The sequence below is a fragment of the Apodemus sylvaticus genome, chromosome 6 (genome assembly GCF_947179515.1).
Source record: "Apodemus sylvaticus chromosome 6, mApoSyl1.1, whole genome shotgun sequence".
Lineage (NCBI taxonomy): Eukaryota > Metazoa > Chordata > Mammalia > Rodentia > Muridae > Apodemus > Apodemus sylvaticus.
In genome coordinates, this window is record NC_067477.1 from 38,757,598 (window position 1) to 38,784,996 (window position 27,399).

Below are 27,399 nucleotides of genomic sequence, written 5' to 3' on the forward strand. Positions count from 1 at the left end.
AGAGGACATTTGTTTTATGTAGACATTTGTTTTCAGTTGCTGGATATAAACTTAGAAATAGAATTTCTTATTATTTTATATGTGGGTATCTTGTGCGTGTGTGTGTGTGTGTGTGTGTGTGTGTGTATGTATGTGTATATATATATGTATGTATGTATGTATGTATGTGTATATGTATATATGTGTGTGTGTGTGTGTGTGTGTGTGTGTGTCTGTGTGTGTGTGTCCATGTACCACATGCATGTCTGCTGCCCACGGAGGCCAGAGAGGGTATTAGAGCCCCTGAAACTGGAGTTATAGACTGCTCTAAACTGCTTCAAGGATCCTGAGAACTGAACCTGGGTCTGGTAAAAGCAGCCAGTGCTTAATCACTGAGCTGGGAGTCCCTCCCGCTCATCTGCTCACTGTCTTGGCGGCTTTGTAGAACATGGTCCTAAGCTATCAGCTTACCTTTCTTCTTAGAAACCATCGGCTAACCCAGCAGCTAACATGCTTTCTAAGAACTTTACAGTTTGAGCTCTTCATTAAAGTTTTGTTTCTCAGTTGTGTGATGCTGTGTGTGTGTGTGTGTGTGTGTGTGTGTGTGTGTTTGCAGAATGCAGGGGCCTATGGAAGCCAGAAGAGGGCATCTGACCCCCTGGAGCAGTCACAGACAGGAGCCCCTCAGTGCAGGTTCTGGGAACCAAATTCCGGCTCTGTCCAAGAGCAGCTGCAGCTTTAAATCATCACACCGCTTCATGCCCCGGTTTTAGCTTTCCTGACTGAGTTCTCTCCCTGACTGAGGCTTCAGAAGGTCTCGAGAGCTGTTTGCTAAGGTGGACCTCTTGACTTGGGATTGCCTTTCTTTTCCTTCCATTTTGGCCAGTCAGAAAAGGTCTTGTTGCTGGGAAGCAGTCATGTTTCTTATAGGAATTAGTTTTTCAGTTTCTATATTTTATTGTCTTGCCTTTATTTTTTTTTTTTTGAAGGTAACAAATGAAGAGGACTTTATTAGGAAATTGGACTGTAAGCCTGACCAGCATCTCAAGGTGGTTTCCATTTTTGGAAATACTGGTGATGGAAAGTCCCATACCCTCAACCACACTTTCTTCTATGGCCGAGAAGTCTTCAAAACCTCCCCCGCTCAGGAGTCCTGCACAGTGGGAGTGTGGGCGGCCTATGACCCAGTCCATAAGGTAGCAGTGATAGACACAGAAGGACTCTTGGGGGCCACCGTGAATCTAAGCCAGAGGACTCGGCTGCTGTTAAAGGTCCTGGCCATCTCAGACTTGGTCATCTATCGAACTCATGCAGACCGGCTGCACAATGACCTCTTCAAATTCCTTGGGGATGCCTCGGAAGCTTACCTGAAGCACTTTACCAAGGAACTCAAGGCCACCACTGCACGCTGTGGCCTGGACGTCCCCTTGTCCACCCTAGGCCCTGCAGTTATTATTTTCCATGAGACTGTGCACACTCAGCTTCTGGGTTCTGGTGAGTAGAAGTGTGTTGCAGACTGTGCACACTGAGCTTCTGGGTTCTGGTGAGTAGAAGTGTGTTGCAGACTGTGCACACTCAGCTTCTGGGTTCTGGTGAGTAGAAGTATGTTGCAGACTGTGCACACTCAGCTTCTGGGTTCTGGTGAGTAGAAGTGTGTTGCAGACTGTGTACACTCAGCTTCTGGGTTCTGGTGAGTAGAAGTGTGGTTGCAGACTGTGCACACTGAGCTTCTGGGTTCTGGTGAGTAGAAGTGTGTTGCAGACTATGCACACTCAGCTTCTGGGTTCTGGTGAGTAGAAGTGTGTTGCAGACTGTGCACACTCAGCTTCTGGGTTCTGGTGAGTAGAAGTGTGTTGCAGACTGGCTTTTTAATGCACAGGGAGGTGGCCTCTGGGGTGCAGTATGGTGATGGTAATGCCCAGAAAAACTTGTACCCAGGCAGGACTTAAATGGTCCAAGAAGGTAGAAATAGTTGACGGGTGCCACAGACTAGGGGTCCTGGAAGGTCAGGGCGAGGTCTGTTTCCCTGGGATGCTGATGATGAACACTTCAGAGATACTAGAAGAGCTGTGCAGAGTGATATATGCCTATAATTTGAATATCTGAAAGCCGAGGCAGGAGGATTGTGAATTTGAGGCTAACCTGGGCTACATAGTGAGACTGGTGGCACACTGAAACAAAAGAAAGGCAGGTATAATGGTGCACGCCAGCAGGCCCAGCATTCAAGAAATAGAGGCCATCTTTAGCTCCATTATGTCAGGGCTAGCATAGCCTACATGGAACTCTTATCTCAAAAAAAAAAAAAAAAAAAAGCCAGAAAGCAAGAAAGAGAGCTAAAACACGTAAAATACAGGCACCGTTAAAAGGTTGTGAATACATTGAATGATTTTTTTCTTCCCCAAGAGTTCCATAGAGAGAAGTAGGACCACAAAGTGGTAGCTGGTGGCTTGGGTGGAATTACTAAGAGCTTCCCTTTTAAAATATTTAAGTAATTAAGGTAATGGTGTACTGGTGAGAATGATTTGTTAGAGAAGGGGTAAATGCAAGAGAGGCCAGATGCCTCGCCTGCTGGAAGCCCTGCTGGAATCCTAAACTTCAAAAGGCATGTGTGACGGCACACACTTGAGAGGCAGACCCAGCAAAACTGCTGGAAGTCTGAGGCCATCCTGGTCTACACAGTGAGACCCTCTCTCAAAATAAAAAGGAAAAGGAAAAGAACGGTTCTCAGTGGCGGAATCGGCTTCAGGAGCATGACTTCTGTCTGTGTCCAGGAGAGAGAACGGAATCTGTGGCGGTGTGTGGTGAGTGCGTCTGTAAGCTAGTTAACGGTTTCTGTTTCCTTTGAGAAGTGCGGGACGGCATTATCAGGTGCAACAATGGTTTTTAGACATTATAGAACAGTTATACTGTTCACATCTGTATATTCAGTCAAGAAAGTACCCATGCCATGTGCTAGGCAGAGAGGTGTAGAGCTAAAAACCTCTACTGAGTCAGCCTGGAGAGACCATCCGTAGGCTGTTGTGTAGCACATGTAGGTGTTGCAGCTGTGGGAATGGAGAGTGGGCCACACGTCCTGGGAGGAGGAAGCAGTGTCTGCAAGCTGGACCTGGGATAGCAGAGGGGAAGGAAGCACACTCCAGGAGGAGCAAATCCCTGGCAGTGTCCCAGGAGCAGCTGTATGCAGGGAACTGCAGTAGATCCCCAAGCTTCACTGTCAGCCCTTGGGATGCATTCTCTGTCTTCCAGACGGCTCTCTTGAAATAAAAGCTTCATTTATCATTTAGGTACCTTGGCTTATGATATTCCTGGTTGCTTTCAATTTCACAAAATGTCATTGAAGCCAAGAAAAGAAAATGTAATTCAGTAGCTGGATATGAGCATCTGCGGCTGTAATCCTGACACTCAGGAACGGAGGCAGGAGGATTGAATGTTTGAGAGTAGCCTGAAACATTGAGACCCTGTCCCAGAAATTAAAAAAAAAAAAATCAGATTTAATCTAATCTGGCCATTAGTTAGCCCCCGTGGCCCCCTCCTCACTCTGTGTTTGTGCTTGCCCGTGTGTACATGTATGTGTGTGTATGTATGTATGTATGTGGGCGTATGCATGTATAAACATGTGTGTGTGTGTATTTTGCATGTACTCATGGATACTGCTCTCTACTGGCTATACCATCTTTTCTGTGTTCTCACTTTGGGATATGCTCTCTGTCTGTCTGTCTGTACCTCTGTCCCCCAGCTACATCTCTCATCTGGGCCAAACCTTTCCTGACCTCCCATGCCCTGTCCTTTCTGCACCCCAGTGCTGACACAGTCTTCATCTCTTCCCACTCCCCGTATCTGGAGTCATCTTGCACGTGCTTGTTTTTTTGTGTTTTCCATGAAAATGGAAATGATACGAAGGCAGAAGCATTGCCTACCTTACTCACTGCTACATCTGTCTTAAAGAGCCCAGATGAATGTCTGCTGCACAGATGTGTATGGAAGGAACAATGAAGAGTTGTCGAGCCTGTCTGAAGCATGGCTAGTTTATGTTCGTGGGAGTTGGAGGTCCTCGAGGATCAGACCTTGGGTGATCTTGGGTCAGTTCTCTGAAAGATCTTTGGGCAGAGACCTGTATTTCAGGTCTGTATTTCAAAGCATCTCCCTTCCCAAACCCTGTCCCAGGAACAAGTAAAGGAGCATGCCTGGAGTTGGGGGGGTGTCTCCCTGGTAGTCAGGAAGATGTGGGGGCTGAGCCAGGGCAGTCATGCTAAGATGGACCTGGAGCCAGTTGTTTGTGGTGGTTCCAGTGAGTCATGGCCTTCCAGAGACTACATGAGAAATGGGGTAAGGCGAGCAGACAAGAAGTGTTGGCTCTGGAACTTTCCTGTGTGTGATCAGTCCTTCTAAGTCATCCTGGGTCTCTACAGCCTTAGGGGCAAGGCTTAATTATCAGTTCAGGCTTGTGAAGTAACCAGCCCCTAGAAGCAATCTTTTTACTTTGTGCTATGTACAATGGCTGTGTGTAGCAGCCCCAAATGACAGCTCAGAGAATTGCTTGCAGTATGTAACCAAGGAGGTCCTAGCAGAATTGGGGCAGGAACTACTGTCTTTGGATTCTGACATTTGGAGCCTTTTCTGGAGCAACAGGGCTTCTTGAAGCCTTAAGATAGAGCAAGACAGCAGAGGAGGAGAAGTGCAGATGGGGCATTGCATTTCTCTTGCCTCATAGCTGTTCAGTCGGAGGGAGTCACAGCTGGGGGCCTGGCTTGATCAGACTGGTCTGTAAGCACTTTCCTGAGATTTATATTTACGTATGGATGTTTCCCTGTGTATATCTACACGCTGTGTGCATAAACCAGCAGTGTCTGCTGGGGCAAGAGAGGGCGTCAGATGCTCTTGGAACTGGAGTTAGAGAGGGTTGTTAGCCACCCATGTGAATGCTGGAATTGGACCTGGGTCCTCCAGAAGAGCAGTCAGTGTTGCCTTACCACAGTGTTTACCACAAGCCCTCTCTTTAGCCACTATTTTCTTTTGTTGCCCCCCCCCCCAAAAGTGTGTGTATGTTTTGTCTGTGTATATAGTATCTACCATATGCATGCCTTGATACAGAGGGTATCAGACTCCCTGGGACTTGCGGTAACAAACCATTGTGAGCTGCCGTGTGGGTGCTGGGAATTGAGCCTGTGTCTTCTGGAAGAGCAGCTAGTGAGCTTTTTTGTTGTTGTTGTTGTTGTTGTTTTGTTTTGTTTTTGTTTTTCTTTTGAGACAGGGTTTCTCTGTGTAGTCCTGGCTGTCCTGGAACTCACTCTATAGACCAGGCTGGCCTCGACCTCAGAAATCCACCTGCCTCGGCCTCCTAAGTGCTGGAATTACAGGCATGCGCCACCACTGCCAGGCTGCAGCTGGTGATCTTAACCACTGGTCCATCCATCTCTCCAGCTCCAAACCTTGTTTTCTTGATTGCTAATTGATGTAGAAGAGTCTAGTCCACTGCAGGCGGTGCCATCCCTATGTAGGTAGGCCCTGGCTGTGTAAAAAGTAAACTTTGCCGCCCCCTCCCCCCATTGCTTATAGTCAACAACAGAAATCAAAGTAGGACAGTGTTGAAATGATTTCTGACTTAGGATATTTGTTTCAGGTGTATTTATTAGGGATGCCTGCCTGGATTTTGGTAGGTGGATGAGCAGAGTGAAGGCATTTGAGAGCAGTGATTGCATGCTCAGGGAAAGGCTCGCAGAGACACCGGGAGGGAGGGAGGGAGGGAGGGAGGGAGGGAGGGAGGGAAGAGGCTGGGTCAGGTTCCTGGGTCAGTCTTGGAAAGGCAGGGACTAATGCCTCACGCTGCTCCTTTCACATCTTAGCGGGAGCTGAGTGTAAGGAGCACGTGCAGAATTTTGATGGCTGCTGTTTAGTGACGATCTCCTAAAATCTAATATAGCTTTACTGTTTGAGTGCTTTTGTTACAGTGTTAAAGGAAGTTAATCTAAAGTGACTCTGCCCATCTTGTGGCTGCTGGACAGGTGGTGAGCCTGTGTACAAGCCACTCCCTCTGTGTTGCCAGTTTGCCATAGCTTTGCAGCTTCACCATGTGAGACCAGAGTTCTCAGAGTATGAATACTCAGAGTAGAATCACTCACTAGTAGACAACTGGTTAAATAAATCCACAGGCTGGAAAACTATATAGTTCTTAAAAAGAATAAGGTGTATATTCTCTTCAATGTATAGTGTAACACGTGACTACAAAGCAGGCCGTGAGGAAAGGTGATGTCACAGAAAGTGTGGACATGTGGGAGGAAGACAACACAGTCCTGTTTGTCTTTCCTTTTATCCTGATGTGTCTACCTTTTTCTTCCAGTAAATCCTTTTCGGGATTCTTGTCTGATACACTTGCAGACAGTGCACATTACATCACTGTGTGTAAGGCAGTGATTCCCACACCCATGCAATTGCGTGCCCACTCGTGAGATGCCTGAGCCTCGTTCTTTCTCCTTTTCAGGCAGTGCCAAACAAGTGCAGTAATTCTAACCATACAGTAGTTACATACATGTGCACGTGCCTTTCATATGTGAGTTAGAATCTGTCTGACTTGCAGTGAAAGGCAGGTAGGTAGCTTTCGTTTCCAGACGAGGCACTGACTGCCCACCTGCCTTTCCTTTGCACAGATCACCCCTCAGAGGCACCCGAGAAGCTTATCCAAGACCGCTTCAGGAAGCTGGGCCGCTTCCCCGAAGCCTTCAGCTCCATTCATTACAAGGGAACGAGGACATACAATCCCCCCACAGACTTCTCTGGGCTTCGGCGCGCTCTGGAACAGCTGCTAGAGAACAACACCACCAGGTCTCCCCGGCACCCAGGGGTCATCTTCAAAGCCCTGAAGGTCAGTGGGCTCCTGCCCTGCCTGGGTTCTCATCAGTCCCCAGTCCTAGGCTGCGGCTCAGCCGCCTGGGCTGGAGCGGGTCGGTCCAGAGGGCGTGTGAGTGGAGGATGTGCACCGCTTAAGCCTGCGCCTTACCAGGCGCTGTGGTAGGAAGGAACCTTGAGCCAAAGCCTGCGCCTTACCAGGCGCTGTGGTAGGAAGGAACCTTGAGTCCGTAAGACAGCTGATAAAGGGGAGGAGCTTGGAGCTCAGCTGGTAGACTTCCTGTTGTAGGTTGGCTCCCCTGGACCAGTAAATCTGACATGGTGCCTGCCTGTAATCTGGACACTGGGGAAGTGGAGACAGGACCATCAGAAGTTCAAGGACATTTCAGCTGCTGCTTATCAAGTCTGAGGACACTTGGGGTTTATGAGACTGGAGTATTTAGGAGGCTCTTTGCATGAGATTTTCTTCAGAACAGATTCTGAAACATTAGGGGAAAAATTGCAAAGGGAATGATTTTTGCTGTGGAATTGGATGTCATTTAGTGTGTCACATACATGACATATGTGGTATTACGCTAACGTTTGAGAAACCCATCTTTGAGAATTATATTCACTAGGCATGACGACACATGCCTTTAATTTCAGCTCTGTGAAGACAGATCAGTGAATTCAAGGCCATTTTGGTCTACATAGTGAGTTCCAGGCCAGCTAGAGGTAGAGAGTGAGACCCTGTCTTAAAAAAACAAAACAAGCTGGGTGGCGCACGCCTGTAATCCCAGCACTCTGGGAGGCAGAGGCGGGCAGATTTCTGAGTTTAAGGCCAGCCTGGGCTACAGAGTGAGTTCCAGGACAGCCAGGGCTACACAGAGAAACCCTGTCTCGAAACAACCAAATCCAAAAATAACCAAAAACAAAATAAAACAAAACAAAAGCCTATCATTTTCCTCTAAGTCAGGCATATTGTGGATCTGTGTGGGCAGAAGCATCAATCTGCTAGTTTGCCAGCACAATAAATGAAATCCTGTTGTAAAGTCCCTGGCTGTCCATCTATAGCATGTTCTGGTGGAGGCTGCTTGCTGCTTTCTAAGACTTTTTATAGCTGAGGCAGGCAGATTTCTGACTTTGAGGCCAGCCTGGTCTACAAAGTGAGTTCTAGGACAGCCAGGGCTACACAGAGAAACCCTGTCTTGAAAAAAAAAAAGAGCTTACACTGGGAAGGTAGACCCCAGCTTTCCAACCGTGGCAGGTCTGTGTAATCAATTAGGCAGGTTCATCTGGTGCCCTTTGTTTTTTTAAATTTATGTATATGGGTGTTTTACCTGCATGTATGTCTGTGAACCATGTGATGCCTGGTGCTCTGGAGGCCAGCAGAGGGGGTTGGACCCTGGAGACTGGATTTACAGATGGTTGTGAGTTGCTATAACTGGTGGGTGCTAAGAATCAAACCTGGGTCCTCTGAAAGAAGAGCAGCAGGTACTTTAAAGTTCTGAGGCTCCCCTACCTCCCCCATGTTTGAGTCAGGGTCTTACGTTGTAGCTCTGGCTGTCTTTAAACTCATTAGGTCGACTAAGCTGACCTTGAATTTCCAGAGATCTGCCTGCCTCTGCTTCCCAAGTGCTGGGACTAAAGGCATGCGCCACCACACCTAGCATTTGGTTTTAAGCTTTCTGATTTTGTTTTGAGACAGGGTTTCTCTAACTCACTCTGTAGACCACACTGTCCTGGAACTCCGAGGCCCACCTGCTTCTACCTCCCAAGTGCTGGGATTACAGGCGTGTACCACCAACCGCCTGGCCCTTCCTGAAGCTTTAATTTTTAATTATGCTTATGAATGTGAGCACAGGTGCCGCTGAAGGTCAGAAGGCAGTGAGCCAAATGTGGGTCCTGTATATGAGCAAGTCCTATCCTTCGAGACAGGGTTTCTCTGTGTAGCCCTGGCTGTCCTGGAACTCACTCTGTAGACCAGGCTGGCCTCGAACTCAGAAATCTGCCTGCCTCTGCCTCCCAGAGTGCTGGGATTACAGGCGTGTGCCACCACCACCCAGCGCAAGACCAGCTCTTAACCACTGAGACAGAGAGAATGTAGCTGAGGCTGGTCTGCTGTTTGCCGAGATTAACAGCTTTGAACCTCCTGTTTCTCCTGCCTCTAACACCCAAGTACTGAGATTATAGGTTTGCAGCTATACCTGATTGTGTTGGTTCGACTGTGCGTGCGTGTGTGGTGCGTGAATGTGTTGGACCTTATCTGGGCAGATCTCTGAATAGTTCATTACTACTGCACTCTTGAATGTCACAGCTATATCAAGGAAAAGTTGCTGGAACAGTAGCAAGTGGGAACATCAAAATACGATAACTAGGATCTGTGACTTGGAGTATTATAGATTATTGGAAATTAACAATAAAAAATTGGTTCAGTGTCTGTGGGCGGTGCTGCTGCTGAGGGCCATGTCTGGGTCCGTGGTCTTACTGCAGCCAGGGTCTGTGTTGATGTCTGCGGGCGGTGCTGCCACCAGGAGCCATCCTGATCTAAGTGGCCCGCCATACCGCCATGGGCCATGTCGATGTGCGTTCTCCACGCTGCCTCTGAGGGCCCATGGCGCATACTCCTGCTGACTGAAGAGCAAGGGGAGTGCTTTGGCTGTGATGGGGATGACTGCAGATAGATACAGAGCTAAGAGTGGACCGTGGGAAGCTTCTGTGGTGACTCCCCACCACCACCACACACCTCAAGCAAAGAACTATAGCCTGGACAGGAGGCCACTGAGGAGAACTCTCAAAGGGTGTGTGATGGGATGCTGAAGTGTGGATCTCCACAATAGATGGCCTCTGGTGGGGAGTCCAGGAACAGAGGGACTCCGTTCTGTTTGTAGGGCCGGGCACTGGGAGTTTGACCGTGCTCTACTGAGTATACACACAGCACAGACTCTCTTTTATTGCTTTTGTTTTTGCCCTATTTTGGTTGGAAGAGGAGTCATGGGGGCTGGGGGGGGGGTATGTGGAGGGACTGGGAGGTAAGAGTCAGTGTATGTTGTAGAGGGCCCGGAGAATCAGTGAGGGTGTACTCTGAGAAAAGGGAAGGGGAAGGAAAAGAATTGGCTCAATAGTGTTGCTAGGTGTAGTGGCATGTGCTTGTGATCCCAGAACAAGGAGGCTGAGGCAGGAGGTTAAGGCCAGACTGGCTTAAATATGTGTGTCCATAGTGAGATCGTATCTTAGAAGAATAAGCCAATACTCTTCTGCTTACAAACAGTATTGCTGAGGAGTCTTGATGAGATTTATGTCTTATGCTGTATGCACTGATCAGAGCACTCCCTGCCTTTACTAAAGGTAGGAACCATTTCCCTAGGAAACTTAAAATTCACTGACTCTGTTATGGAAGTAAAAACTCAGAGGCTGGCCAGATAGATGGTTCAGTGGGTAAAGTAGCACCTAACAACTTGAATTTGATCCCTGGGTCTACGTGGTAGCTGGAGGGAACCATCTGCCACATATCCTGTGATTTCCATGTGCACAAGCACACTCCCAATATTATAACATGTAAATAAAACAATTATGGGCATAAGACTGTGCTCAGTGAACAGTTTGTTTGAAGTCACACCTTCTGAGTGAGGTTAGGTTTATGTGTGAAGTATAGACAATGTCATAGCTCCTGCAATGGCTGAGAGAGAAGGGCCACCATAGCCCCTCCCTCCCCTAGGGTAGCCAGTGCAGACGCCTCTCTAGTTTTACTTTTCAGTTTTGGTGTTGATGGGTTTGTACGCAGGTGCCCTCCTAGTGAGAGCCGCATTCTCAGCCCACTACTAATACTTCTGGGCAGTATGGTACACACTAGTAAAGATACATAGTTTAAATGAAAAATCAGAACTAAAGGAGACATATCTTGCTATCACTTTAGCTGTGAATTTGTGACTTCCCAAAAACTCATTGATAACTACAATATTTCATTGTCTAAATTTCATTGCAGTCTAAATACTGCAATAAGCAGTTATGGAGTAGAATATTATTGGAAAACAACATGTTGCAAGTCTCACACTAATTAGATAGCATAAAAGCTTTTTCTAATATTAGAATTAGTTCATATGTTCTCTTTTTGTAAGGGGAGGATTAGACGCCAGGTGCACTGTTGTGCGTGCCTATCACTCTAGCACTCAGAAGGCTGGAATCAAGGCCAGTTTGGTCTACATAGTGAATTCCAGGCTAGCCTAGGCTCCAGATTGATACTCTTATCTATTGGACCTTTAAAAAGAAAACAGTCACAAAGAGAAATATGTATAACTTACAAGGCACGGTGGCACATGCCTATTGTCACAATACTTAGAAGGTAGAGGCAGGAGGATCACAAGTTCATAGCTAGTTTCAGCTACACAGTGAGCTGGAGGCCAGTCTGGGACCCATGGGAATTTATTTCAACAAAACAAACAAAACTCAGAGATCCACCTGCCTCTGCCTTCTGAAGCTCCACTACCTTCCTCCTTCTCTTCCTCCTCCTCCTCTTCTTGCTCTCCTCCTCCTCCTTGTCTTCCTCCTCCTCCTTTTTTGAAACAGTGTGGTGGCTTGATTACGAATGGCCCACACAGGCTCATCCATTTGGATGCCTGGTGATTAGGGAGTGGCAACACTTCACAAGGATTAGGACATGGTGGCCTTATGGATGAAGTATGTCATTGGGGTTTCAAATGCTGAAGCCAGGCCACTGGCACTCTCCTGCTCTCTGTGGATCCAGATGTGGAACTCTTAGCTACTTCTTCAGCCTCAAGTCTGCCTGGATGCTGCCATGGTTCCCGCCTTGATGATAATGGACTCAACCTGAATGTGTAAGCCAGCCCCAATTAAATGTTGTCCATAAAATAGTTGCCTTGGTCATGGCGTCTCTTCACAGCAGTAGGACACTGACTAAGACAGGCAAGGGTCTCACTATGTAGCCCTAGCTGGTCTGGAACTTGTTCTGTAGACTAGGCTAGCCCCTAATAACCCAGAGATCTTTCTTTCTCTGCTGGAAGTAAAGGCATATGCTACTGTGCCTGGCCTTACTCCCTTGTTCTCTTTGGTTTTGGTCCTAGGGATTGAAGCCAGGACCTAGCGTATGCAGGTGCCCTCACTTCTTACACTCACTCATATTCATTACTGAATAGGAAGAACAGCTGTGGAAATGAGATTTATGAGAAAGGGATGAATCACTGGGAATATGAACTAGCTGCACTTTGAACGTGTCGGTGATGTTTGGGCCACTAGTAGCTTGCCCATTTGTGCCTGAAAATGGTTATCTGTTGACAGTCCACTTTCCCTGTCATCTGGACACAGTGTTCACCAGTCCCTAGTACCAGTAGTATGTAGTTGGGATAACCACTCCTTTCCATACGGTTCACAGTAGCGCCAGCTTAGATACCTGTGAGCATGCTTTCACGCATAGAATCAATATCGGAAGAAAGGGGAACTAAAATTTGATAACTGTGGATATCTGTACTTACAGTTCTGAGTAATCAGGAGATGCATTTTCAGGTTGAAGCCATATAGGTGTCATGTGATACCTTCTTTAGCCTCCGATCCTTAACCGTAGAAAACTCTTGACTTTCCAATTCCATCAAATTAGGAAGCATCTGTTAAATATTTATGAAGTTATTGCTGGAGGGTGGCTACATTGATTGAAGAATATCCATTTGGAACCAGGCCTTCCACTGCTAGCTCCTGATAACTGGGGCGAACCTTAAAGGTACAATAGAAAGGCTCCTACTGTTGCCAAGGCAACTAAAGTTCAAGATCATCTGGTTTCCAGGCAACCAGGTCTCCAATTTTGCCTCAAATACTTTCATAGGCACTCTCAAGAGAAGCCCTTCCTTGCCTTTCCCTTGTAGCCTGAGACCCGAGGAGGAGAGACCAAGAACTATGGCATGATGTGAGGTTTGGAAATTTTTTTCAGTCCTGAGGAATGGGCCTAGGACCTGCCTGTGCGTCCCCAGACCTGGGCTTGGGGATTTCGAATTGGCTGAGCCAGTGGGTCAGGTACAGGCTCTGTTGGTACCATGAAGAAAAGTGAAAGGAAGCCGGTTTTCCCAGTCTGTGTCTAAATACCACCTTTCATTTATTATAGTTACTGTTCTCTCCCATGGGCTAGGTGGTCTAAGTTGTCCTGAGGCGGGCCAGGGCCCGATATATGAATGCCAGCTTGTGACTTGGGAAGAAGTGGGAGGTGGTTATCTTACCCCGCATTCAGAGGGATGGGGCTGTCTGTGTAGGAGTTCTCTCTCTGACATCATAAGAGGTTACTGTTTCTTTGACAACACGAGGCAGCAGTTAGACTGTCTGGGTCAGAGAAGGTGGCACTGAGTGCCATGAGGGGAAGCCACGACTTGTTTCAGGAGAAGCTCAAAGATACTTTAAAATGCTTGCTTTTGTTGTTTCCAGACAGGGTGTCACTGTGCAGCCCTGGCTGGTCTGGAACTCAGAGATCTACTTGCCTCTGCCTCAGGAGCGATGGCACTAAAGGTGTGCGCGACTAGGAGTGGCCACTGCCCTGATTCTGTAAAGAACTTTCAGAGTAGTACACGGAGCCACTTGGGATGATAGAAAAGTGTTCTGTCAGTGTGGCCGGGTGACAAGTTTATCCTCTGAATTGGACCCAGATAGTGAATGCATGCTAGCCACATACTGTTTGTCTTCAAGGAAACAGGTATTACCAGAGTATGACGGCATCCTTTATGCTAGGGCTTGGAGGTGGAAGTGTGGGGGGGATCAAGGAGTTTGGGTTAGCCTGGGCCACATAGTAAATTTGAGGCCACACTGGGATGCATGAGACTGACTCAGAACAAAAAGGACAAGTATTTAAATTAGCTTTTGGTCTGTCTGTTGTAAAGCCTTCAAGGCTATAAGATTGCTGCTTGTTGGTTTCCGTGGCCATCTGTAGGCCAGACTCCATGCTCCTTCGCTGGCTTTCTGTTGTATCTCTGTGACACTTCATTAGATTAGTAAACTTTGCTTTGCCGGTGAGTGTTCACCTGCAGGTGCCAGCAGCCATGGGCACCAATAAGGAGAGAGGCTCTTTTCCATCGTTTGAGTTGGGCTCTCTTTAGCCCAGGCTGGCCTTAAACAAGGATCACTTTCACTTTCTGGTCCCCTGCCTGCACTTCCTCAGTGTTGGGATTATAAGCATACAGCCTGAGCAAGGTTCTCAGGTCCTGTGCATCGTCTGCTTAGGCGGTAAGAATGCCTTAGGTAGAGAGGAGAACATCCGAGCATCGACACCAGCAATGATGCTAGCAGCAGCTAATGTGCCATGTTTCACATGGGCAGGCAGGCTCCTTTGATGCTGTGTTTGTCCAGAGATCGAATGAAGAAAATGGTCCAGGGGTGGATGGCCCATCCTAGAACAAAGGAAATACAGGTAGTGCAGCTCTGCTTGTCCGCCACACACTGAAGTGGCTTGACGGCTGTGGGCTTTAATGCAGATTTTTCATTTATTTTTTGTATCAGCATTCTTTAAAGGACAGAGCTGATAGAATGATCACATGTATGTGTACACATGTATGTACACGTGCACACACACATTTGTTAGAGCGGTTTCTAGCCTGTGTTCCTAGTAGCCCAGCAATAGCTGTCTCCTGAGGAATAGGCCAGAGAGCCAGTAGTTTTTTTGTAAATCTGATCCCAGTCTGGTGCTGGAGTCCTAGGGAAGTCCTAGAGAGCTGCCAGTTACAGTCCGCATTGGAACCCTGAAGAAGTAGGTTCTAACTCCAGGGAAGGAATGGAGTCGGGGCAGGCAGACAAAAGCAAAGGCTCCTCTTTTATGTGGGCGGCCATCGATGGGTGTGACACAGATGTAGGGTGGGTCTCCTGACTCAAATGATCCAAGCAAGAAGAATCCCTCACAGGTGTCCCCAGATGCTTGGTTGTAATTAATTCCAGATGTAGTTAAGTTGACAACAAAGTTTTACCCTATTATCTTCTTTGGTTTTTAAAATACGTTTGGTGACTTAATAGGAAGATGATGACCTATTTTCCTACCATTATCCTCGAAGTTAGTTATGCCAATCATGCTTGAGACACACAGCCTGTCTTGGGGTCTCTACTCCTGTGATGAAACAAACACTATGACGAAAAGTAAGCTGGGAGGAAAGTTTATCTGGCTTACACTTCCAGATCTGTCCGTCACCAGAGGATGCGAGGGCAGGAACCTGGAGGCGGGAGCTGATGCAGAGGCCATGGAGGGTGCTGCTTACTGGCTTGCTCACATAGCATGCTCAGCCTGCTTTCTTAGAGACCCTAGGACCACCAGCTCAGAGATGGCACCACTCACAATGGGGAGGACGGGGCCCTCCCCATTGATTACTAATTGAGAAATGCCTTACAGCTGGATCTCATGGAACACTTCTTCCTCTCTAGTGACGCTAACCTGTGTCAGGTTGACACACAGACCCAATCAGTAAACAGCCTTAAGAGTTATAAAAAATTTGGCCAGTTAAAGAGTAAAAGGAGCTGGAGAGATGGCTCAGTGGTTAAGAACACTGACTGCTCTTCTAGAGGTCCTGAGTTCAATTCCCAGCAAGCACATGGTGCCTCACAATCATCTGTAATGGGATCTGATGCCCTCTTCTGGTGTTTCTGAAGACAGCTACAGTGTACTCATATAAATAAAATAAATCTTTATATTAAAAAAGGGGGGGGGGCTGGAGAGATGGCTCAGTGGATAAGAGTTGGCTGCTCTTCTAGAGGTCCTGAGTTCAAATCCCAGCAACCACATGGTGGCTCATAACCGTCTGTAATGGGATCTGATGCCCTCTTCTGGTGTGTCTGAAGAGAGCAATGGTGTACTCATATACATACATAAATAAATCTTTAAAAAAAAAAAAGGTAAAACTTGAGAGGTGACCTGAGATGAGGGGGTTGATTGGTGATTGTCACTTGATCCCCGAAAGACTTGGCTGCTGGCCTTTGAAGACCTGCTTGGGGTTTGGAGTAGGATGCAGAGGAAATTTTGCGGTGTTGTGATCTGACCTGGAAGGAGGACGCGCGCAGTATCCACAGCTTTGCATCTCGGCCTGCGTAGTCCCTAGGGCAGTGGCCTGCTGCAGTTGGTGCTGCCTAGAAGTGAGGATGTGGTCGTCTTGAGTGGCTAGGAAGGGGACAGCGAGAGGGGAGACCAACACATTCATTCTCTGATGGAGAGTTAGGGCAGCTGCTGGCTTGGCGTGCCCTGGTTATCATTTTATTCCCATTATGATTCCACACACTGAGTCTTCAGTGTCAGGTCTTTGTGCTTTCACTAAATCCCCAAGCAGGGTGAGACTGATAGTATTTGTGAAGTCGTTGTTACCCTGACTCAAAGCTTGGTGCTTGGTTACCACCACTTACTAATGTGTGTGTGTGTGTGGGGGGGGGGGCTCGCTGCTGTCCCTGCAGCATCTGAATTTGAATGCATTTGTCAGGCTCCACTACACTGACCTCACTGAGTGACACTGGCACCACATGCTGCCCTAGGGCTTTAGGCTTGCGCGTCAGGTTAAGGCTTTATTGAAAGAAGCAGAGGAACCTATTTTACTTTTTTGCAGTACTGGGTTAGAATCTATTTAGGTCTTAATGCATTCTAAGCAAATTCTCATTGAGAATTTATAAAAGGCTTGAAAGTTGAGCATAGTGGCCCAGCCTTCAGAGGCAGGTGAATCTCTGCGTTTGAGACCACTCTGGTCTACATTGCTAGTTCCAGACTTGCCAGGAAAAAAGCAAAACAACAAACCCCTCCCCCAACAAATAGCTAACTAGTTAAAGTTCACTGTCTAATCTGGAGCCAGGTATAGTGGCTCCTACATATAATCCCAGCACTAGGAAGATGGAGGCAGGACAGCCTCGGCTACATGAGTCTGTCTCAGAGACACCACCACCAAAGCTCCACTCGTCTGCCTTCTTGCTGTCCCTGCACTTCTCCTGTTCTTTCACTGAAGGAATAACACCATGTGTTTCTGTTTTCAACTCTTCCCTTTTCCTCCCTGCATAGTGCAGAGCTGCATCAGACTTGGAATGCTGGTTAGTAAAGCCATCAGCAGGCCCTGGAGGCTCTAAAGCCTGGGAAGGCCACTGTCATTTGTGTCATTAGGCTGAAGACCACTGTAGAGAGTGGAGTCTGGATTTGAAACAAGCACTCTGCCCATGAGGTGTTCTCTCTGCTCCTCAAGCACCTCAGCTCAGCTCAGTTCAGTGTTTGCTTTGGCCATCTGCTGACTTTTAGGTTAATAGATTATTGTTATTATTATTTAATTGTGTTGGACAGATGACTTTTTTTCATATTGAGATAGTGTTGTGGCCTAGTAGCACTCGTGGGGAGCCATTACTTAGAGGAGGGAAGCTTAGGATACTCCCAGCTTGTTTCTTGGCTCCGCCCCTTTAGTCTGAGTTCTTTCCCAAAGGACATGAACATCAGTCAATACATCTGATGGCTGGGCAGTGGTGGCGCACACCTGCAATCCCAGCACTTGGGAGGCAGAGGCAGGTGGATTTCTGAGTTCAAGGCCAGCCTGGTCTACAGAGTGAGTTCCAGGACAGCCAGGACCACACAGAGAAACCCTGACTCGAAAAACCAAAAAACAAAACTAAACAAAACAAAACAAAAATATAAAAAAACATTCGATGGAGATCACAGTCACTGTGGAGTAAAATGCTGCGTGTGGGAGAGAAACTTGGGACTTCTAAGCCAATTAAGGGAAAAGTGTAACTGCTTGCTCTTGATCTCCTGGGCGGTGCACCCTTCTCTACTGTGGTATTTGCAGGAGTGAATGGGACATCCTAGAAAGGCAGGCGAGGGGAGCTGGAGCCCAGGCTAGCGGAGGGCGGGCCTTCACAGATCACCTTCCCTCTTCGGCAGGCACTAAGCGACCGCTTCAGCGGCGAGATCCCAGATGACCAGATGGCGCACAGTTCCTTCTTTCCAGATGAGTACTTCACCTGCTCCTCGCTCTGCCTCAGCTGTGGGTAAGTGAGAGCCGCCATGCCCGGCCTCCTGCCTGGAGCCAGCGGCTGAGGGTGTGTGCGGTCAGTCACGGACTGCTAGTGAAATAGAGACTCTGATAGGGCTTGGTTCCTGCTGCTAAGCCTGACCACCTGAGTTTGATTCTGGGCACCATAATGAAATAGTTGTCGAAGAAACAGAGACAGGCAGGCAACCGGATCTCCTGCCATGAAAACTGGCTACACTGGAGGCCAATCAGTTCACATCTACACCACTTTTATGACAGGAGACCGGCTTGCCTGCCTGTCTCTGTCTCTTTGACAACTATTTCATTGTTTGTTTTCATGTGACTGTACTTATTCAGTCACACTCGAGGGTCCCCACACTCATTCCCGTGACAGAGTTTTGTGATGGGCGCTAACCCTAGCGGATTATTTTTCTTACAAGGACAAACCCTGAGAACACAGAATTTTCTAAGGAACATTCAGAATTGAAGCCAAGGCCCCACATCCAGAGGTTCCCCTGGGTGGATCTGGGCTTGTACCCTTGGCTGTGGTGACTTACAAGGTTCTGGAGGTATTCAGAAGTGCACCTTAAGCTGAGAGCGTTGGGTTAGAATAATTCTCCATCTTTAACCTGTAGCACCTTTAGTCGTTACAATCCAGGCTCGGGATCAGTAGGTCTACATGGGGCCTGAGATACATACGCCCGTGTCTTGAAAGGGTTGCAGGGTGCTGCTGGTCTGCTGCTCTGTGGAACCCACGTGGCCTCAGAGGGGTTAGAGCAGTGACTCACAAATTTCAGCATGAATCAGAGGAATTCAGAGTGTGCTAAGCAGATTACTTAGTCCCATTTCAGATTTAGTAGACGTGCAAAGAACTTGAGAATTGGTGGGTTTGATAATTCCCAGGGAAGGATGACACTGCTTGTTGGGCCTTCCCTTGAGGATTGCTGCATCACTTTAAGCTGGTGAAGGCATTTAAGTCACAGCCTTATTTATTACTTGCCTGATGGATCCCATGAGTCAAGACCAGGTTGCAATCCCCTTGTCCTGTAGACACAACTCTGAATTCCCTTCACCTCTGAATTGTTTTGGTCATATCAGGGCCACATATCCTCCACTCCTGCCCGTTTACAGGAGGAGACCTGAACCTCCTGTTGACTACTGACTGACCTTTGGCCTTGGATACTGCACCCCATCTGAGGGCTATAGAACCACTTCCGGCCTGCGTGAGCAGGTCTTCAGTTGTGCAGTAGAGGGCAAGGACAGTTTTTGGAGAGCCCACTTGTGAAGAGAGGCCAAGTCTTAGTTGCCAGGGTGGTGTCCTTTCGCTCTGCCTGAGTCCAGGATGAGAGGATTAAGCACTCTTGGGTCATCACTTTTCATTCTGAGCATCTGCAGGATTTCCAGAATTTTCTGTTACTACAGTGAAAGTGTATAGTGCTGATCTCAGTTTCTGCCGTGTCAGCATGGCGGAGCTGGCTGTTCACGGGAAAGGTTTTGTGGTTCAGCATTAGGCTTTCCCTGGGTACATTGCCAATTTGGGGGCCAGCTTTTCTTTTTACATTCTGGCCACCATATGGTTTAACTTTACTATCTTAGTTGCTTTTCTGTTGAGACATTATGCCCAAAGCTACTTATAAAAGAAAGCATCTATTTTGGGGCTCACAGTTCCAGGGGGTTAGAGTCCATGACCATGGTGGGGAGCGGGTAGGCGGGCAGGCAGGCAGGCACGGTGCTGGAGCAGTCGCTGAGAACTTATATCCTGAGACACATGTATCAGCAGAGGGAGTGGGGTGGGGGGGGAGCATATGAACCAGGAATGGTCTGGGTTTTTAAAACCTCAGAGGCCCACCTGCTCCAGCAAGGCCACCCTGTAGCAATAATATTTTAGTAAATCCTGCTGTGGGGTAACTGACCAGCAGTGGTTTGTTCTTGAATGAAAGACACACACAGACTTTATATTTTAATGTTCTTCAGGCACCCCGCCTCCCTGCTGTTAGAATCTACCTGTCACTGATGATTCCCAGTTACTGCTTCCCACTCCCCGTGTTCTGCCTCGGCTGCTCTTGACCCAGCTGAGTGCCCTCAGGCCCTCTGCATGGTGGCTCTGCTTCTCTCCTCCACGCTCTTCAGGCATGGCATATCTTCTTCCTTTCTTCTTCCTGGAGGTTCCAAGCCTGGGACCCCCAAATCCCGCCTCTGTCTCTCCTCCCCTGCTATAGGCTGCTGGCATCTCTATTTATCAATCAGAATCGACTGGGGTTGGGTTCCCAGAAGCTACTTGTAGACCCTCTCCTGCAAATAGGTGTGGTCGGCCCAGTTAGCATCGGAATACAAGCAGCTACAGCAACCTCTGACCTTCCAAACAGTCACACCAACGTGAGCGGTCAGACTTCTGACCACATTGGAACTAAGCACATTTCCGTTACATCTCTTCTGTCTTTTAAATTCTTAAGCCCTATTCAGCTTTCATCTCTAGTCAAGTTCACGTCTTCTATCTCATCCATTTCTGCTGAGGAGCCAGGTTGAGTTTTCTTTTTCTCCATTTCCCCATTCAGAGTAATAGTTGCTTGCTCTCTGTTGTGATGCTGCCACAGATGTTTATGCTAGAAACCATTCTAAGACCTCACATATGTGACTATGTTTATCCAAAAGTTGTCTTCTGCCATGTATTCAAAGAGATTTATGAGCCAAGTGACTTCTAAACATTTGTGTGAAAAGCTAGAGACATAATCATGTCTAAGTCAGAAAGGGGCTTATGGGCAGAGCCCTCCCTGTGTGTTTAGGAAGCAGGTCTGGGCTTGGCCCTGTGCCTGATGAGAGCCAGGCACTTGTGTGTGGTGCTGTCTACCCTCTTAGCCCTCTCTCTCACTGTTGTGTTTGGCTTCCTTCAGGGCGGGCTGTAAGAACAGCATGAACCATGGCAAGGAAGGGGTGCCTCATGAAGCCAAAAGCCGCTGCAGGTACTCACACCAGTATGACAACCGAGTTTACACTTGCAAGGTGAGTCCGCGGAGCAGAGCCGAGCCTCACTCCAGCGAGGAAATCCCAGAAACCCTGCGCTGGTCAGAGTGAGAGAGGGGTGACCTAGCAGAGCTGCTTCTCAGGAAATCACTGTAGATGGATTTTTTTTTTTCCCTGTTTGTGTCAGGAATAGAATTTAGAGCATAGTTCTGGGTCCCAGACTAGTGTCCTGTTCTTTCTTATCGAGAGCACTGGCTTCTTAAGAGAAATTAACCTCCTTCTGAGGTGCTAAGCTCAAGGCTTGTACCCTCACCTGGTGTGGTGACTTGTGGGGTGGAGGGTGTGAGGAGGTCATGGGGCCCAGTGTACGTAGAGTAAGCTGGCAGAGCAATCCATGTTTCAGGCCTGCTATGAGAGAGGCAAGGAAGTCAGCGTGGTGCCCAAAACATCTGCCTCCACTGACTCTCCCTGGATGGGTCTGGCAAAGTATGCCTGGTCTGGGTAAGTTTTGCTGACATGGCAGAAACATTGGTTTTGTTGTGCTTGTTTTCTTAGCACCTGGCAAAGTAACCCTGTTGACTCTCTGACTTGCCTCCTTGTAGGTATGTGATCGAATGCCCTAACTGTGGTGTGGTCTATCGGAGCCGCCAGTACTGGTTTGGGAACCAAGATCCTGTGGACACAGTGGTGCGGACAGAGATTGTGCACGTGTGGCCCGGAGTAAGAACTGGTCCTTGGTTTTTTGGTTTTTTTGGTCCAGTTATTGAGTGTTTATGTCTGGAGAGGTGGAGTTTACTTACAGTAGGAAAGTCAACCATGAATTTGAGCACGTGAGTGGTTTAGTTTAGAGAGACATGATCTGTAGGGCCCTTCCTGTTCTGGGTCTTTGCTTCTACAAATGATTCTACAAACGTTTGGAAAACGAACTTGAATGAACTAGCTGAAAATTAGTCTAACATTCTCAACCAGCAAATAAGACTTCATCTTGTATGCTCCCGACTCATTTTCTTTTTCTTTTTTTTTTTTTTTTTTTTTTTTTTTGTTTTTGTTTTTCCTAGACAGGGTTTCTCTGTGTAGTCCTGGCTGTCCTAAACTCACTTTGTAGACCAGGCTGGCCTCGAACTCAGAAATCCGCCTGCCTCTGCCTCCCAAGTGCTGGGATTACGGGCGTGTGTCACCACCGCCTGGCTTCTGACTCATTTTCTATATGCATATGTGCATATTTTTAGAAATGTACTAAATTTCTGTTCATCTTGATTACTGTTCATCTATTTATGCAGAGATGGGGCCACACTGTGAGGCTCAGGCTGGCCTCGAGCTCCTGGACTCGAGAACTTCCCTGGCTTAAACCTTCTGAGAAGTGGAGACTGGAGGCAGGCCCCAGCAGCCCCTGCTCATTACCTGACAACTTTCCTGCCTTTTCTCATGATAGTTTATTTGACTTAGTGCTGTGGTTCGACTTATTTTCTTATTTTTGACATCTATTCAATGTATGGTTTCTTATAAACAAATATGTTTTTGTGACTATATGTGGTAAAGCAATTTCTATGTTCTGGGAAGTTGTATGTGTATGTGTGTGTACATGCATGCATGCATGTTCATGTGTACTCATGCTACAGCATGCATGTGAAGTTCAGAGGACAGCTTGTTCTCCCTTGCTACCATGTGGGTCCCAGGAATTGGGTTCATGTGTCATGTTTAGCAGTAAACACCCTACCTGCTAAGCCATCTTCCAGAGCAGGAAATTTCATTGACCTGCGTTCTAAAAAGTGGAATGCTTTTTTGAAATATGGTCTCACCGCATGGCCTCAGGCTTGTGGTCCTCCTGGCGTCACCTCCCAAGTGCTGAAATGAAAGGCGCGTCCCTGGCTCAGCTTAGATTAGGATTACTGTTGGCCTCTCTCACTGTTTTCCACTGCAGAAAACCACATCTGTTTAGCAAACAGTGATACAGTTAGTGCCTTGACTCTGTATCAGTCGATGCTCACAGTGGCTCTTGGTAGTGTGCCTTTGTTCTAAGCTCCTTGGGAGGCTGAGACAGGAGGATGGTTTGAGCCCAGGAGTTTTGGGGCTAGCTTGGTGCAACATTAAAAAGATCCTGTCCCAGGATAAAATCAAATCACTGTTTGTATTTGGAATCACTCACGAATCATAACAAATCCAACACAGCTACTTTTCTTCAAGGTAGCTACTGTCTGTCGCTACCTTGCCAGATAATTCCTGTAGTGGTGTCTTTATTTTTTTTCTATTTTTTTATTTTTTTATTTTGTTTTTGGTTTTCTGAGAGAGGATTTCTCTGTATAGCCCTGGCTGTCCTGGAACTCACTCTGTAGACCAGGCTGGCCTCGAACTCAGAAATCCGCCTGCCTCTGCCTCCTAAGTGCTGGGATTACAGGCGTGTGCCGCCACCGCTCGGCTGTAGTGGTGTCATTTAAACTCAGGCTGAACATTCAGCCCATAGCCATGCTTGGTCAGCTTTCTGCTGCTGTAACACATGCGAGCTTAGAAAGAGGAGAGTTTTATTTCAGCCCACAGTTTTGGAGGTTTCTATCCATCACCAGCTGGCTAGGTTGCTTGGGACTACAGTAAAGTAGTACATCCTGTGGGAGTGTGTGATAGGGAAACCTGTTTGCCTCAAGGCTAGGAATCCAAAGAAAAGAGGCCAGCATCACATAGTCTCCTTCAAGAGCATGTCCCTAATGTGATCAAGAATTCAGAGGGCCTTATCTTTTTCATTTTTAGCATTCTTTCATAGAGCCAAGTGGGGGAACAGATACACTGACTGGCCTTTAAAGGGCAGTCTAGATCCAAACTCCATTCAGTCCTGTCTACACACCCACCTTGGAGCTTTCTTGGATCATGCAGGCAAATAGAATAGAGGATTTTCAGTTTCACCCCCTTCTCATTGAATTTTTGGGCCATCAGAAATTTGTTGCTATTGTGTGGTATCTTTTTTTAGAGCCCACCTCCTTGACTTGATGGCCTTGACCATGTAGGCTGTCCTATCTGAAGGATTTAGCGTGGCCTTGGAAATCAAGAAAGTAAAGTGATGACTTTCAGCCTTGAAGCTAGAACACCTTGCACTCTGCTCATTCGTTGTTTTAGCATGTCGAGGATTGAGCTAGATACTTGGGAAAAGGTAGTCACTATTCTCAAGAGTCCACAGTCCAGCAGGGTTCACATACAAATGTAACAGCTACTGCACTTACAGAAATAGATATCTTAGAGATTTACACGTATTAGAGGAACCAGAAGAGCTTGGTGCAGGCTTCCTGTAAGATGCATCACCTTCTGTACTGCAGAGCAGAGTTAGTCCCAAGCTGCGCACCAATCAAGTCACACCGATGAGAACACATCAGTGCAGTGTGGGAGATTGCCAGTTTGCCTATTCTGCCTTCCCTGGTGGTTTACAGTTTCGAATTGGTCCGAGATATCCCTCTCTTTTTCCTTCCTGCACTCAGGGATTAATGAGCCCCCACGTTTTCCTTGCAGACGGATGCATTTCTGAAGGACAACAACAATGCCGCCCAGCGTCTGTTGGATGGGATGAACTTCATGGCTCAGTCAGTGTCTGAGCTTAGCCTCGGACCCACTAAGGCTGTGACCTCTTGGCTAACAGACCAGATTGCTCCTGCCTACTGGAGGCCCAACTCCCAGATCCTGGTATGATGTAGGGTCCTCTGCAGTCCTGATGTAGACCACCCTGATTATTCCATGTTGCCTGGTGTTCAGCCAGTTCCAGGAGGAGGCATGACCATTTTCCCTGAGAGTCTTAGGAGGGTGCAGCTTTAGGCTACTTCTTTGCTTCTCTTTTTTTGTTTGTTTTGTTTGGTTTGGCTTTTTCCGAGACAGGGTTTCCCTGTCTGTCCTGGAACTCACTCTGTAGACCAGGCTGACCTTGAACTCAGAAATCCACCTGCCTCTGCCTCCCAAGTACTGGGATTAAAGGCGTGCTCCACCACTGCCTGGCTTGCTTCTTTGCTTTTGAAGTACCTTTTGTATTCTGTGTGAGTATTTTCTCTGTGGTGGGTTATATTTCCAGACCTGTGAGAGGCAATTAATATTGCCTAGATGTCAGAGAGTCACAGCTACGGGATCTAGAGAAAGGAATCTTTTTGAGGTCATTTCTTGGCTCGATCTACAGTTCTTTAGGGTACCCACAACCTGGAATCAGTTTTTGCCCAAACACTTGTAACAGGAAACACTCTGCCTTCCCCTTCCTTATTCAGGGAACTGTTATTACTAGAAAGCTTGGGTCTTGACTGAGCTGGAACCCCCACCTTCAGGAGTTTGTGCTTGCCCCCGGGTCATGTCCACTCCCCAGCCGAGCAGGCATGTAGGACCTCTGCCTCTCTGTTTTGTTTTGGACTTGGAACAGAGCTGCAACCAGTGTGCGACATCCTTCAAGGACAATGACACCAAGCATCACTGCCGGGCCTGTGGTGAGGGCTTCTGTGATAGCTGTTCATCCAAGACCCGGCCAGTGCCTGAGCGGGGCTGGGGACCTGCACCTGTCCGCGTGTGTGACAACTGCTACGATGCCAGGAATGTCCAGTTAGGTAATGTGGGCTTGGAAGCTGCAGGCAAGCATGCAGGGCGAGCCCCCCTTCCCTATGCCTACTGGATACTGGGCCTTGGATGCTTTATGCTCTAACCATGTCACTTCTGAGAGCAGGATGAGAGCAAGGCTAGTCATCCTCTGAGCTCCTAGCTAGCTAGGCCTGTGCCGCTGAGCATTGAGGTGGAGGTTTGGGAGGCAGGATTAAACACGGCCTGGCCTGAGCTCTGAGCTCTGAGCTCAGTGGTGCTCCTGAGAGAAAACACCTGCTTATAGCTGATGAGTTCTGGAAAGCCAGGCAGGCTTAGATTGAATCCTCTCTCTGTAGAAAGTTTATGTCTTGCTCCCAGAACCAATCTGGTTGACTTTAAAAAGTTATAAATCAGTTCTAGAGAGGTAAAGGACAAGAGATACCCAGGCCAGTTTCAGGGTCTCAACTGGCTGGCCCCACAAGTCACTTTTAGTTACTGTGGGAATTGAGAAGCGTTCCAGTGTGGCTCTCAAAGCTCCTGCATGAGAGACGACTACTGAGAGGCAACAGCTATCTTCTGTGTTCTCCACAGATGTGGCGGAGGTGCAGGCAGATGATGAAGGTGGAACGCTGATTGCCCGGAAGGTGGGAGAGGCCGTGCAGAACACCTTGGGAGCCGTGGTGACAGCTATTGACATACCACTAGGTGGGCCTGGGCAGTACCTATATTGGGTATAATGCATGTAGCATGAGGGGTTTGGGGGTACCCTGAATGGTCATTTTGATGTGCTTGTCTTCTGGTCTGAGTTTGGCAGCAGGGAATGAAGAGAAGCGTTTCCCTGCTTTTATGTGCAGAACCCTATCAGTATCAGCTGTATTTCTGGAGGACAGCCTTTCCATTGTGTTGCTATACATAAAGGCAGAAGCAGGCCATTGTTTCTAAAATAGTGTGTGTGTGTGTGTGTGTGTGTGTGTGTGTGTGTGTGTGATCAGAAAGTCTGCTTATTCCCCTGGTGTCATTGCTCGCAGTTACTGTCTGAATACTGCAGGGTAGCATTTGAGTTGATTTGGAATGTCCTTCCCAGGACAGTTAAAAACCAGGCAGCTCAGTGGGGGGCATCCCTCTGCCTCTCAGTGCTCCCCTGATCCTCTCCACCTAGTGTCTGTGGTAGTAGGTGAACCACAGGGGTTCAGGGGTTCAGGAGCTCATGCTTTGTAGCTAGACAATGGCTCAGCGGTTAAGAGCAGGTCCTGCTCTCTCAGGGGACATTGAAGTTCCTGTCCAGGCACCCATGTTGGGTAGCTCACAACCACCTGTAACTCCAACTCCATGAGTTCTTCTACTCTGGGGTTCCATGTGTATGTGTACATATGTAGATACATGTATTCACACACACACAGACTTCTTTGTGCACCCATACCCACATGTGGCACATACACACTCACGAATAAATAAATATTAATTTAAAAAAGCTAATTTATGGAACCAAGTGACATATGTTTTTAATTCCAGCCGGTGGGTCTCTGACTTTGAGACCAGTCTGGTTTACATAGCAGGTTTTAGGCCAGCTAGGGATACATGTCTCAAAGAGAAACAGACCCTGGGACCCTATTTCAGAGAGAGGGAGAGGGAGAGGCAGAGGGAGGGAGGGCGGAAGGTAAAGAAGGGGGGAGGGAGAGAGAGAAGCAGCTACTGCTTTAGTGTTGGAAGAGAGAAGAAGTATGCTTCTGTAATTGGTTGCCATTACGGAGCCTGATGGAGGGGAGCTGGAGTCTCAGAGAAGGAGTGCATGCCAGAGAACTTGTCACTTTAGTTTAGTCCTGAGCTTTGTTTGTGCGCATGTGTTATGTTTAGGTCATTAGGCCTGGGGGCAAGTGTCTCTTTTTGTACCTGCTGAGGCATCTCATTGGCCAAGCTGATAGTAAGTCAGCATTTAAGACCCTTCTCTGCATCAGTTGTGAGGGGTACTTACACCCAGAGTGGGGAGAAAGGGGAGAAGCAAGTAGTGGGTGAAGGGCTTGGCAGGGCAATGGGCCTGGTGTGGATTTGGGTGTGGGGTAAGGGACAGATCAGAGAGACTAGGCCCCAAGACAAATCCTGAGCTTTTGACTCATTGGTATTAGAATAGGTGGATTTGCCTGGTTTC

The 27,399-nt window shown here is 47.7% G+C and overlaps 1 protein-coding gene across 9 annotated transcripts in view; it reads left to right on the forward strand.

Moving 5' to 3' along the window:
* Window positions 1-27,399, forward strand: part of Zfyve1 (zinc finger FYVE-type containing 1) — a 54,587-nt gene that overhangs the window by 24,469 nt on the left and 2,719 nt on the right. For 4 of the 9 annotated variants that reach the window (XM_052185487.1, XM_052185488.1, XM_052185489.1 and 1 more), the window contains exons 3-11: window positions 969-1,473; window positions 6,624-6,838; window positions 17,672-17,778; window positions 20,654-20,762; window positions 21,127-21,224; window positions 21,326-21,443; window positions 24,216-24,386; window positions 25,102-25,282; window positions 25,845-25,958. In XM_052185487.1, the coding sequence (XP_052041447.1) occupies window positions 969-1,473; window positions 6,624-6,838; window positions 17,672-17,778; window positions 20,654-20,762; window positions 21,127-21,224; window positions 21,326-21,443; window positions 24,216-24,386; window positions 25,102-25,282; window positions 25,845-25,958 (1,618 nt within the window). Of the gene's footprint in view, window positions 1-968; window positions 1,474-1,527; window positions 1,572-1,596; window positions 1,621-1,651; window positions 1,670-1,734; window positions 1,769-1,793; window positions 1,818-6,623; window positions 6,839-17,671; window positions 17,779-20,653; window positions 20,763-21,126; window positions 21,225-21,325; window positions 21,444-24,215; window positions 24,387-25,101; window positions 25,283-25,844; window positions 25,959-27,399 lie in introns of those variants that run through there. The other 5 variants (XM_052185492.1, XM_052185494.1, XM_052185496.1 and 2 more) reach the window with 5 other exon arrangements.